This window comes from Halichoerus grypus, chromosome 10, assembly GCF_964656455.1.
Source record: "Halichoerus grypus chromosome 10, mHalGry1.hap1.1, whole genome shotgun sequence".
In the NCBI taxonomy this organism is placed as follows: domain Eukaryota; kingdom Metazoa; phylum Chordata; class Mammalia; order Carnivora; family Phocidae; genus Halichoerus; species Halichoerus grypus.
In genome coordinates this window covers 107,865,865-107,879,401 of record NC_135721.1, presented here as the reverse complement: position 1 = coordinate 107,879,401, position 13,537 = coordinate 107,865,865, and the positions used below count along the sequence as shown (strand labels likewise).

At 40.3% G+C, this 13,537-nt stretch overlaps 1 protein-coding gene across 3 annotated transcripts in view; it reads left to right on the top strand.

Moving 5' to 3' along the window:
- Positions 1–13,537, top strand: part of MCM8 (minichromosome maintenance 8 homologous recombination repair factor) — a 42,348-nt gene that overhangs the window by 11,607 nt on the left and 17,204 nt on the right. For all 3 annotated transcript variants that reach the window (XM_036095824.2, XM_078056955.1, XM_078056956.1), the window contains 3 exons: positions 1,302–1,387; positions 10,344–10,495; positions 10,739–10,934. In XM_036095824.2, coding sequence (XP_035951717.2) covers positions 1,302–1,387; positions 10,344–10,495; positions 10,739–10,934 — 434 coding nt within the window. The remainder of the gene's footprint in view (positions 1–1,301; positions 1,388–10,343; positions 10,496–10,738; positions 10,935–13,537) is intronic.

Below are 13,537 nucleotides of genomic sequence, written 5' to 3'. Positions count from 1 at the left end.
ATTATTTGTTTCAGAGGTACAGATCTGAGATTCAACAGTCTTGCATAATTCACAGCGCTCACCATAGCACATACCCTCCCCAATGTCTATCACCCAGCCACCCCATCCCTCCCACCCCACCCCCCACTCCAGCAACCCTCAGTTTGTTTCCTGAGATTAAGAATTCCTCATATCAGTGAGGTCATATGATACATGTCTTTCTCTGATTGACTTATTTCGCTCAGCATAACGCCCTCCAGTTCCATCCACGTTGTTGCAAATGGCAAGATCTCATTCCTTTTGATGGCTGCATAATATTCCATTGTATATATATACCACATCTTCTTTATCCATTCATCTGTCGATGGACATCTTTGGCCAGGTAGTTCTGCATGTAGGTCTCTTATGGAGTTGTAGTCAAGTGGTGGATAGAGCTGAACAGCAGGAGGCTGGAGTGGTTAGGGGCTGGCTGGGCATCTCTCCTCCTGTCTCTCTGGGCTGGTTTTGGCTTCTTGTACACAGTATGGCAGCTCAGGATACTCAGTCTGCTCACATGGCTGCTGAGAGCTTCAAGAAACAGGTCCAGCTCTCAGGAGAAAATGGCTTTGCCTCTTTTGAGCTAGCCTCAGAAATCAGGTGTCATCACTTCTGTTGGTTATAAAGTGAGTCATAACCCTGTCCAGATCCCAGGAGAGGGAAATTAGACTCCATCTCTTGATGACTAAGTGGGAAGGTTCTAGAAAGGGTCATGGGGAGATACTGTTGCAACCATATTTGGAAAATATAGTCGGCCACAATCTCTGAATTTATAAATGCATCTTGAGGTCCAAATAGGAAACAAGGGACTTTTAAATACTTGAACACAACTCACTTGCTTGTTGAGGATTGTCTCTGTGGTACAATAAATATTACACAAACAGTGCAAAAGGAAGTGAGATAGGAGAGCTGAGGATTAAAGGAGACCCAGGAAGACTTTGGAAAAGGGGAGATTTGGGGCTGGATATATGGGATTGGATGCAAGAGGGCATGCAAGGATCAGGAGACTGTGCACAAAGGAAGGAATATGTGCTCAGTGTGAGAGGCTTGTGAGGAGCCTTGCACACCCACAGCTGAAAGAATAAGAGCAGTAATCAAGAGGGACCAGCTGAAAAAGTGCTTCAAAAGCTTATAATACAGAATTGATGCAGATGGAGATAGAAATTCATTAAGCTCATAGTGCATTTTACTACAACACCATTCTGGGACCAAGCATTTTAACTTGCATTTTCCTGAGATGTGATTGTAGTTTATCTAAATCTGGATATGAATTAATCTTGTTGCAGTGTCCTGTGCCCACATGTCGAGGGAGGTCATTTACTGCTCTCCGTAGCTCTCCTCTCACGGTTACGATGGACTGGCAGTCAATCAAGTAAGCAATCAGACTATAAATAAAACACAGGTTTTAGATCTCTCATACTGCCAAGCAAATCTATAATATTCCTTCATTATACTGTGAGTCTTTTTTGTAGACAGTGATAAATTATAGAATAAAGGGTTTATTTGATTAAGAGTTTATATGTTGAAATGATAATTGTCTTTATTTGAAATTTGTTCTGTATCAGATTCCAGAAAGGATTTTAAGTACAAGTGTCATGTTCTTTTGCTACTGAGGAATAGTTCATTTTATTTCTCACTTATGTGATTCATTGAACTGGATGTAGACCAAGAAAGCTGTATGATTTTCTTTCCATAAGCGGTGATAGAAATGTTGTTTAGAAGTTTTAAAATAAAGAATCCCTTAGAAATGGGCATGTTTCATTTCATGTTCTCACTATCTATGAGGCATTTTACTATAGGTTTCTTTTTTTAAAAGCTGTTTTTTGCGGGTCATATGGTTCTGTGTGTGTGTGTGTGTGTGTGTGTGTGTGTGTGTGTGTGTGTTTAACCCAACAATTTATTCCATTTTATCTGGCTGTAGTCCCATAACTCATCCCTGACTATAAAATAATGGGTAGTTTTAAAGTCAGAGTGCTACCCAAGAAATCTGGCTAAAACAGGAGATGGTCTTTAAAAAACTAAGAACCTAGAGAAAAAGTGAGATGGATTGCTACCAAGCCCTGTCCTAGCTTGACCTCCTTTTGTTCTGTAAAGACTAAGACTAACATATATAATAATTGTACACTATGCTGAGATCTTCTCAAACTCTCCATTTTATAAAAGAAGAAATGTTTGAGACTTTTTTTTACACTTTTTTTTTTTAATTTTAATTCCAGCAAAGATCACATGAAGTGTTATGTTAGTTTCAGGTGTACAATATAGTGATTGCTCAGTGCTCCTCACAATAAGTGTACTCTTAATCCCCTTCACCTGTTTCACCCATATCCCACCCACGTCCCACCTGGTAATCAGCAGTTTGTTCTGTATAGGTAAGAGTGTGTTTCATGGTTTGTTTCTCTCTCTTTTTTTTTTTCCCTTGGTCATTTGTTTTGTTTCTTAAATTCCACATATGAGTGAAAAATCATACGGTATTTGTCTTTCTCTGATTGGCTTATGTCATTTAGCATTATACCGTATAACTCCATGTTGTTGCAAATGGCAAGATTTCATTCTTTTTTAGGGTTGTGTTAAGATTCTTGAGCATGATCTTGTGCCCTTTTAGTGCACAAGAGTGTGCAAAGAAGGTCCGTAGGACTTTCACCACTGAAGGGGGTGGTGAGGGCCTCAGGAGCTGTACAGTTCACAATAGGATAGGTGCAACAGAAGGTCCAGGGTAATTCATTTATTTGTACAAAATCTCTTTGTTTTCTGATAAAAATAGCAGACAAGAAAACAGGCTTTAATATTTTAATTGGATTTGAATGATGATCTCTTGATATTAGGAGATCAAACAGAAAGGGAGGCCATTTAGGGGCACCTGGGTGGTGCAGTTGATTAAGCGTCTGACTCTTGGTTTTGGCTCAGGTCATGATCTCAGGGTCATGAGAATGAGCCTCAAGTCAGGCTCCATATTCAGCAGGGAGTCTGCTTGAGATTCTCTCTCTCCCTCGTCCCCTCCCCACCCTCTAAAATAATAAATAAATCTTAAAAAAAAAAAAAAATCTTAAAAAAAAAAGGAGGCCATTTAAATCCTTTTCTTGACTCTTTAAAAGTAAGATATTGCTAAAGCTCATTTTGAATAAGTTATAGTAAAACTTTGTTAGTACAATATTAGCTTACATTATTGTCTTATTCTACCAATGTGTAGATATATAAAATGACTATCTGCCCTAGGTGAAAGTTCTTCCTGCCATTTAAAGTAAATCAGTTTCATTTTTTTTCTGAGGCTTAGCTTGGAATGACCACAAAGAATTATTGTTTCTCAGCTAGTGCATTGAAATACTTGAATGCATCAAAGTGAAAACCTTACAATATATATCAAAGGCCTTGCAGTTGAAGCAGTCCTAGTTCTAAGAGTTTATGTGATGAAAACAGTCACAATATGTAAAGAAATAGCTTGCTGAAAGTATGTTTTCACGTTGTGTGTGGTTTTTTTTCCATGGGGAACAGCCTAAACAGCTGAAGAAAATAGTGTAAGTAGGATGGTACAACGGATTATTGTGTAGCCATCAAATATGATGTTGCAGGAGAATATTTTGAAATGACATTAAAAAAACATGTTGAGAATATACTCTCGGAAATGAGATCGGAGTAATTGTTATTTTCTTCTTTCTGTTTATCTGTTTTAATAAGAAAAGTCTAAGTATCTAATTTTTTTTCATTACAACACTAGATATCTAATTTTTTAAAGCAAGGCATCCTTAGCATGTTGTGTCATTCTGAGACTTCTCATTGCAGTCTGTCAGTGTTTTGAATGTGCATTGAGGGTGAAGGTGGAGGGTTGGTGGTGGTGGAGGAGGAGCAGGGTTTGAAGTAGTGCAGGTGAGGTGGATACCTGTCCGTGACCTCAAAGGAATTGAGAGGCTAATACAGATGTATAGGAATGTATTCCAAAATTATTATTTTAACATTCAGTGATTTTACTTACATTTGTTATTTAAAGAAATTTTAAAGACTTCCAGAAGATAGCAGAGTAGGAGGATCCTAAGCTCACTTGGTCCCATGGATACAACTAGGTAACACCCACATCAGCATAAATAACCCCAAAAGCAACCTGAAGACTGGCAGAACAGACTCTCCACAGCTAAATATAGAGAAGAGGCCACATCCAGGAGGATAGGAAGGATGGAGATGTGGTCGGGAGCCAGCGGATCCACGGGACTGTGGGAGGGAGGGACTCCGCAGCAGTTGTGGGGAGGGGAGAGAAGCAGACCTCCACAGCAGGCACCCCAGGCACAGGGAAACTGTGTGGGGAAGGTGAATACCCATAACCTTTGGCTTTGAAAACCAGAGGGGCCTCATTTTGTGAGTTCTTACAATCAGCTGGGCTTAACACCTGAAACTTTAAAAATCAGTGGCTCAGCTCTGGGAGAGCTGGATGGTGAGAGGAAACAGAGTCCCTGCCCTTAAAGAGACAACACAACAAACAGCCCTGCTGAGATACAGCATAGAAGCAGCAGTTTGAAAAATGCTTGGGGTATACAGGAGGGAGATTTGTTTATTAACTTCAGAGCATGTACTGGGAGACTTCTTCAAGAACAAAAGAGCTGGTGGGTGCTATCTCCCCTTCCCTGGCCCCCAGCCTAGATCCAGGGACACCTGTGGGAACCAGGACAGTGCAACACTCTCCCCCTTCCACCTAGCTTGCTGATGGCACACTCCACCCATGTACTTTTCTATGGACTCAGCCTCTCCAAGTAGGGCAGGAGTTTTCCCAGTGGCTGCAGCTCCCCTTGTGCAGCGGCTGGTGTGGACCTCCTGGCACTGTGCACATCATCCCTGTGTTCTCCTGCAGGAGTCCATCCAAAGTGACATCACAGCGTGGAAGTGAGCAAGCAGCCCTGATGGGCCAGCAGCACTCCAAAGTGACTCCTACTCTGGGGAGAGGGGAAGATAACCACTTATACCAATCCAGCTCTGGCCCCAGCAGTAAGCTGGGGACGGACATCTGGTCTGACTGTAGGCCCTGCCCACAAATAGAAGCTTCTCAAGGGATAATACAGGGAGAGTGCCCTGCAGTTTGGTGCTCCTGCAGCTCTGGCAAACACCTGGCCCAACCCATCTCAAGCCCAGGGTGGCCCAGACTGGCCCACTAACAACACAGGGACCAAACCCTGACCACAACAGGCAAAGAGAACCATTGTAGACTACTGGACTGAAGACAAACATGTCTCAGCCATAGTAGTAGGGCACACGCAACACACATAGGAGACAACCCTGAAGCACCAAGTTCTTAAGAACAGGAGACGTTGCACTGCAGGGCATTATAGGACCTCTTCTTCATAAGGCCACTACTTTCAAGAGCAGGAGACATAGCTGACTTTCCTAACACAGAAACAGACACAGAGAGTTAGTCAAAATGAGGAGACAGAGGAATATGTCCCAAGTGAAAAAACAGGACAAAATCACAGCAAGAGACCTAAATGAAACGGAGATAAATAGTATGCCTGATAGGGTTTAAAGTAATGGTCATAAAGATACTTGTTGGACTTGAGGAAAGGGTGGACGACCTCAGTGAGACTCTCAACAAAGAGAAAACATAAAAAAGAGCCAAGCAGAGATGAAGAACTCAATAACTGAAATTAAAAATACACTAGAGGGAATAAATAGTAGACTAGAAGAACAGGTCAGAGACCTGGAGGGTAGATTATGAAAAGCTGAACAGGAGAGAGAAAAAATAATAAAAAATGAAAATAGACTTTGGGAACTCAGTAACACCATCAAGCATAATAACATTTATAGAGATCCCAGAAGAAGAGAGAGAAAGGGGGCAGAAAATTTACTTGAAATAGTAACCAAAAACTTACCAAATCTGGGGAAGGAAACAGACATAGGAAGCACAGAAGGTACCTGACAAAATCAACCCAAGGAGGTCCACCAAGATACACAGTAATTAGAATGGTTAAAAAAAAAAAAAATTGTGATAAAGAGGGCATTTTAAAAGCAGTGAGAGAAAAGAAAACATTTACATACAAAGGAAACCCCATAAGGCTATCAGCTAACATTGTTCAACAGAAACTTTCCAGATATATCTTTTGGGAGCCACAATTCAACTCCCATTGTGAAATAAGTTTGAGAATTTAAAATAATTGGTGGCAGGGGCTCCTGGGTGGCTCAGTTGGTTAGGCGACTGCCTTCGGCTCAGGTCATGATCCTGGAGTCCCAGGATCGAGTCCCGCATCGGGCTCCCTGCTCGGCGGGGGGTCTGCTTCTCCCTCTGACCCTCCCCCCTCTCATGCTCTCTCTATCTCATTCTCTCTCTCAAATAAATAATCTTTAAAAAAATGTTTAAAAAAAAATTAAAAAATAATTGATGGCAGCCTGGGTCCATTGATAGATGAATGGATAAAGAAGATGTGGTGTCTGTATATATTTATATGTAAATATAACAGAATGTTACTCAGCCATAAAAATGAATGAGATTTTGCCATTTGCAACAACATAGAGGATCTAGAGAGTATAGGGGCACCTGGGTGGCTCAGTTGGTTAAGCGACTGCCTTCAGCTCGGGTCATGATCCTGGAGTACTGGGATCCAGTCCCACGTCGGGCTCCCGGCTCATCAGGGAGCCTACTTCTCCCTCTGACCCTCTCCCCTCTCATGCTCTTTCTCACTCTCTCTCTCTCAAATAAATAAATAAAATCTTTAAAAAAAAAATTATCTAGAGTGTATAATGCTAAGTGAAATAAGCCAGAGAAAGACAAATACCATACGATTTCACACGTATGTGGATTTAAGAAACAAAACAAATGATCAAAGAGAAAAAGAGACAGACCAAAAAACAGATTCTTAACTATCTTAACTATAGGGAACAAACAGATGGTTACCAGAGGGGAGGTGAATGGGGGGATGGGTGAAATAGGGGCTCATCCTGATGAGCACTGAGTCATGTATAGAATTGTTGCATCACTATATTGTACACCTGAAACTAATATAACAGTGTATGTTATCATCCTGGAATTAAAATTACAAAAAAAAGCCAGGAACAGATCACAAATGCCAGCCCGATAACTGTGGGATTTTCAAAGCCATGGTTGGTTTAAAGCCTTGGTTCCCATCCTATGCCAACAAAAATCCTATTGACCCAGAAGATTTTATAAAGTCACTGTGGAAGCCATCTGGATGCCTCTGTGGAATGAGAAAATACATGTGCCACTGGCTTCATCAGATGGGCTCCAGGTGGCCACCCCCAGGCACTGGGGAGCCAAGCGGCACTTGCAGGGGGAGATATTAATTCAGTTGGTAAAAAGAAGACGGATGAGAGGCCCTAAGCATCTGACCTCATGCTGTATAATTGCTATATAATTAAACTGGAATATCAGTGTGGCAAAAAAAAAAAAAAAGTTTTAAGGTAATGTGTGTAAATGTTTTTAAAAATCAGTGTAGTAGGCCACAGTTCCCACAACTTCTTATCTTATATATAACTTTAGATAACATCCTTTCATGTCTTCCCTCTCTTTACTCACCCACTCTCTGTGAACCAAGGACATTAGAAACGATGCACTTCCTTTTACTTCTCCCCCTTCTACGGCTAGACTTCTTTCAGCTATGATGTTAATTTTACATTGTCAAGGTTTACTTCTCTCTTCCAGTCATAATTGTCTTCCTTGTTTAATCTATAGGTCATATCTAACAAAAACAAGGGCATTTATATTTTTATGATCATCTTTGTTTAACAAAGAAACAAGGAAGATGGTCAAATGCCAAGAAAAGGAAATGTAATTTATGTCACTGTGTTGTTTTGTTTTCTGTTGTTTTCAAAGAAATGACCCATGTGTCAAAATCAAAATGAATTGTCTTTTCTTCTACTCCCTTGCATTGTCCCCTATTTTAATGGCTTCATATTTGGACTGTAACTTTGTTGTTTAGCGCTTTTCCCACTTTTTGAAATCTTTTTGTCTATGGTGTTCTTAAGTAGTAGGAGTACATCTAAATGTGTCTTCATCCTGCTTGACAGTGATCAGTCCTTTTCTGGGGTTGTCTTGGACTCTAGAATATCTTGTTTTCTGTCTTCAGCTTCCTATCAGATACATCCATTGGACTGTTCATCTGTCTTTTAACCTTTTTTCACCCTTTGCTTTCTCTGTGCCATTTTCTAGATTTCTTTGGCTTTTTTTTTGTTTTCTTCCTATAAATATTTGATTTTTTAAAAATTTTATTTTATTATGTTATGTTAATCACCATACATTACATCATTATTTTTTGATGTAGTGTTCCATGATTCATTGTTTGCGTATAACACCCAGTGCTCCATTCAATACGTGCCCTCTTTTATACCCATCACCAGGCTAACCCATCTCCCCACCCCCTCCCCTCTAGAATCCTCAGTTTGTTTCTCAGAGTCCATAGTCTGTCATGGTTCATCTCCCCCTCCGATTTCCCCCCCTTCATTTTTCCCTTCCTACTATCTTCTTTTTTTTTTAACGTATAATGTATTATTTGTTTCAGAGGTACAGGTCTGTGATTCATCAGTCTTACACAATTCACATCGCTCACCATAGCACATACCCTCCCCAATGTCCATCACCCAGCCACCCCATCCCACCCACCCCACCACTCCGGCAACCCTCAGTTTGTTTCCTGAGATTAAGAATTCCTCATATCAGTGAGATCATTTGATACATGTCTTTCTCTGATTGGCTTATTTCTCTTAGCATAATACCCTCTAGTTCATCCACATCGTTGCAAATGGCAAGATTTCGATTTTTATATACGTATTTTTAATTTTCCTTATCTCACATTTGTTTTCCCATAGTTCCCTTTTTATAGCCGCTTATTCTTGTTTTATGATGGTAAGATTTTCTCAAAAACTCTTAGCTTTTTGTTTGTTTCTAATGCTCTTCTCTTTCCTGAATTATTGCTATTTCATCCTGAAATATCTGATGAGCAATGAGAAATTATTTGGTCTAGGTAGGATAGGTTTCCTTTGCTATATTGTAAGTAGGAATTTTTTCCTCATAAGGCCTGCCCCCTGGTAAGAAGGTAGGGGTTTTGACTATCAAATTTTGCTATATGAATATGTTTTGAATTGGAGTTGGGCTCCTCGGATGCCAGAATGAGGCTTTATTTTGGAGCTCCGATACCCTCATTAGATGCTGTAGCTCCCCTCACAGTGGATGGATCCATTTCTCTAGAACAGTGCTCTGGTTTTTGTTAAACAGTAAAGCCTGGTTTGCTGGAATGCTCTCATTTTTCGCCTACCCGCCTATCCACCCACCTACTAAAGAATTCTAAACAGCTATTTTGTGACTTGTCTTTCAGTTGATTATCCTGTTTCCTTTTAGCCATCTACTGAAAGGAGGAAAAGTTTCACCTATGTAAGAAAGAAGGAATTCCCGGGGCGCCTGGGTGGCTCAGTCGGTTAAGCGGCTGCCTTCGGCTCAGGTCATGATCCCAGGGTCCTGGGATCGAGCCCCACGTCGGGCTCCCTGCTCAGTGGAGAGTCTGCTTCTCCCTCTCCCTCTGCCTGCCTCTCTGCCTACTTGTGCTCTCTCTCTCTCTGTCAAATAAATAAATAAAATCTTTAAAAAAAAAAAAAAAAAGAAACAAGGAATTCCCTACTTTTCATTCCTGCCAACTCCAACCTAGAAGGCTCCCACTTCTCTTAGATCCTTGTAACTTTTTCCTGTGTGTATTTTGGACTTTATTTTGTTTTATTCATCAATACTTTCTCACTTCCCTTAGTTCCTTGCAACTTTTCCCTGTGTGTATTTTGGACTTTATTTTGTTTTATTCATCTGTACTTTCCCACTTGCTGTTTTCTAAAATTCCAAGAGCTCTTGTTTATCAATAACACCTCTGCACACCCTAAAACTTCTCTTTACTATACTTGGTGACTACCATTTTGGTGGACATTTTGGAGAGGGGCAGGCAAGTGTATATGCTCATCCTGCCATTCTTTTCTTTTTTTTTTTTTTAAAGATTTTATTTATTTATTTGACAGAGAGAGACACAGTGAGAGAAGGAACAAATGCAGGCGGAGTGGGAGGGGGAGAAGCAGGCTTCCTGCTGAGCAGGGAGCCCGATGTGGGGCTCAATCCCAGGACCCTGGGATCATGACCCGAGCCGAAGGCAGACGCTTAACGACTGAGCCACCCAGGCACCCCTCATCCTGCCATTCTTAATGGCAAACTGCTGAAGTAATATTAAATACACCATTGAACTTTTTTTTTTTTTTTAACACTAATCTGTCCTTTGTCTAGCTCAGTACCTTGTGGATCCTGAATAGTTGACATGTTGAAGAAATTAAAGTCAGTATATATACTGATTGAAAATTGTTTAACTTTTTAGAATCCAGGAGCTAATGTCTGACGATCAGCGAGAAGCAGGTCGGATTCCACGAACGATAGAGTGTGAACTTGTTCACGATCTTGTGGATAGCTGTGTCCCAGGAGACACAGTGACTATTACTGGAGTTGTCAAAGTCTCAAATGCTGAAGAAGGTATTATATAACTCTTTTCTCATTTTGATTGTTTCTCAATAATTTGTCAGCATTCATCTTTTTTCAAGGTTCTTTTGAAACTCCACTAATAAGGGAATTCCTTGTTTCTTACATGGGTGAAACTTTTCCTTTAAAATAAAGGTTTATTTGTAGCTTATTGTGCCTTTCTTTTTCATTCCATTCAAATCCTTGTAGAGAAAATGAAAATACCAATTATTGTATTTCATATTTTGAAATTTACAGGTTCTCGCAATAAGAATGACAAATGCATGTTCCTTTTGTACATTGAAGCAAATTCTGTTAGTAATAGCAAAGGACAGAAAACAAAGACTTCTGAGGATGGGTGTAAGCATGGAGCATTGATGGAGTTCTCACTTAAAGACCTTTATGCCATCCAAGAGATTCAAGCTGAAGAAAACCTGTTTAAACTCATTGTCAAGTATGTATGAGATTATCTGAAGTTTTACTATGTATATGCAGTGCTCTTGGCTACAAGTAACAAAAACTAGTCAATATGGTTGCAAATTACAGTTCACAGGTCAAATCCAACTAACTGCCCATTTTTATATGGCCCATAAGCTAAGAATGGTTTTTGTATTTTTTAATGGCTGAAAAAAAAGACTATTAAATGACACACAGAATTACATAAAATTCAAATTTCACTTCCTGTAAATAAACTTACTGGAACACAGCCATAATCATTCATTTATATAGTGCTTGTTCCTTTCCAGCTGCAGTGGTAGAACTGAGTGGTTGCAACAGGGAATGGCTCACAGATATTTACTGTCTGTACCTCTATGGAAAAGTTTGTTGATCTCTAGTTTAATCCATAAAGAAAATTTACTGTCTCACAATTGAAGTTGGTTACTCAGCAGAAGTAGTGACGGGACTGTGAATTCCAGTCATTTCAATTGGTTGTATGTAGGGGGTTGTTTACTTTTAAAGAGCAAGAAAGAGAGGGATGCCTGGGTGGCTCAGTCGGTTAAGCGTCTGCCTTCAGCTCAGGTCATGATCCCAGAGTCCGGGGATGAGTCCCACGTCCGGCTCCTTGCTCAGTGGGGAGCCTGCTTCTCCCTCTGCCTGCCACTCCCCCTGCTTGTGCTCTCTCTCTTTCTCTCTGTCAAATAAATAAATAAAATATTTAAAAAGAGAGCAAGAGATTCACATGGAAGTCAGTATTTCGTAATACTCTTTTATTTCCACATTATTGTCATGCAGTAGAGAAGAAGCAAAGTAGAGGCAGTTTTTGCTTTAGTGGTTAAGAGCTGTTTTTTTAAAATTTTTGTTTTTAATTTTCAATAAATCTAAGTTAGAATCCCACTTCAAGCACTTCCAGTGTGGTTGGAAGCATGTTACTTACTACCTCCTTCATTTTTCTCATCTTAAAATAGAAATAATTCCTGCCTCAGAAGAATGTTCCAAGGATTACATGAAATTTTATAATGTATTTAACATAATTAGCATGCTGTTATTTTAAAAACTTTTAAACAATTTTTTGGGTAATTTTGAAGAAATAGAGGAAAACAAGAGAGACTGAAAAATAGATGTACCTAACAGTAGTAAAGACTGAGGTTTTGAAATGTGTTGTATTAGAACACTTAACCCTGGGGACGCCTGGGTGGCTCAGTCGGTTAAGCGTCTGCCTTTGGCTCAGGTCATGATCCGGGGGTCCTGGGATCAGGTCCTGCATCGGGCTTCCTGCTCAGCGGGGAGCCTGCTTCTCCCTCTGCCTGCTGCTCCCCCTGCTTGTACTCTGTCTCTGACAAAGAAATAAAATCTTAGAAAAAAAAGAACAGTTAACCATGTTGTGTTTTCCTTAGTTAGGCTTAGGGCACTAAGAGAATTTGACTCATTCTGCCTTTAATATGTTATAGTCAGCTGAGAAAAGTATAGAGTTCCTCAGGGGGTCTTTGTCCTTAAACCCTCAGAGACTTCTGAATAGATAGCCATCCAGACCTACCCTGGGAGAAGGTGTACTCTGAGCTAGAGTGAGGGTGTAATCTGTGGATCAGGGACAGTGTGGTGAGTGGGCTGTGAGCAGGTGGGGAGGAGCCACCTGGTTGAAGATCAAAACACCTCTTTGATTGGTTCCTCTTACCCATTTTGAATAAGAACGAACCTTTGCAGTGGTCCTTCTGCCATACTAGAAAGGTTTTCTTCTCACAGGTTGCTTTTACCCTTTAGTTCTGTATTTGTGATTTCAACATTAAAACTAGAATTTTTCATGGTTGTCCATTTGTTAATCTTGCAGGGGTTGGCAAATTAGGCTGCCTGGTTTTGTAAACAAAATTTTATTTGGACACAGTGCCATCCATTCATTACATAATTGCTTTCACACAAGTTGAGTAGTTGTGACCCAGACAGTAAAACTGAAAAGATTTATGTTCTGGCCTTTTAAGAAAAAGTTTGTTCACCTTTGCTAGAATAACAAGTGGAGGACCATGAAAGGCGAATGGAGAAGACAGTGGAAGGTTATGTTTTAGTTTAGGTTTCTTCAGAAGCAACGATTTGGGTAAGCATTTATTTGGGAGGTGATCCCCAGAAATACTGGTAAGGGAATGGGGGAGTGAGAAGGGGTGGTAGTCAGTGTATGGTGCCTAAAGTAGAAGACCATGATTATGAGATCACCAGCTGGTGATATATCAGCAGTATATTTAGTTACTTAAAATGCTTTGCAAAGGGGCACCTGGGTAGCTCAGTCAGTTAAGCGTCCAACTCTTGATTTTGGCTCAGATCATAATCTCAGGGTCCTGAGATCGAGCCCACGTTGGGTGTGGAGACTGCTTGAGATTCTCTCTCCCTCTTCTCTGCCCCTCCCAGCCCCAGCTCACTCACTCTCTCTTTCAAAAAAATAAATAAAATGCTTTACAAGTTTTGTCTCCCTTACACAGACACAATTTTTAAAGCATTCTTCCCTTTATGAATTGACCAAGAATTTTGAGAAACTTACTGTTTGAATAAAATGTTTTGAGTTGTTTGAGGGATGTAAATTTTATGTTTGCCTTTTTCTTGATGCTAAAGCAAGTTAAGCAAGTTGTAAAG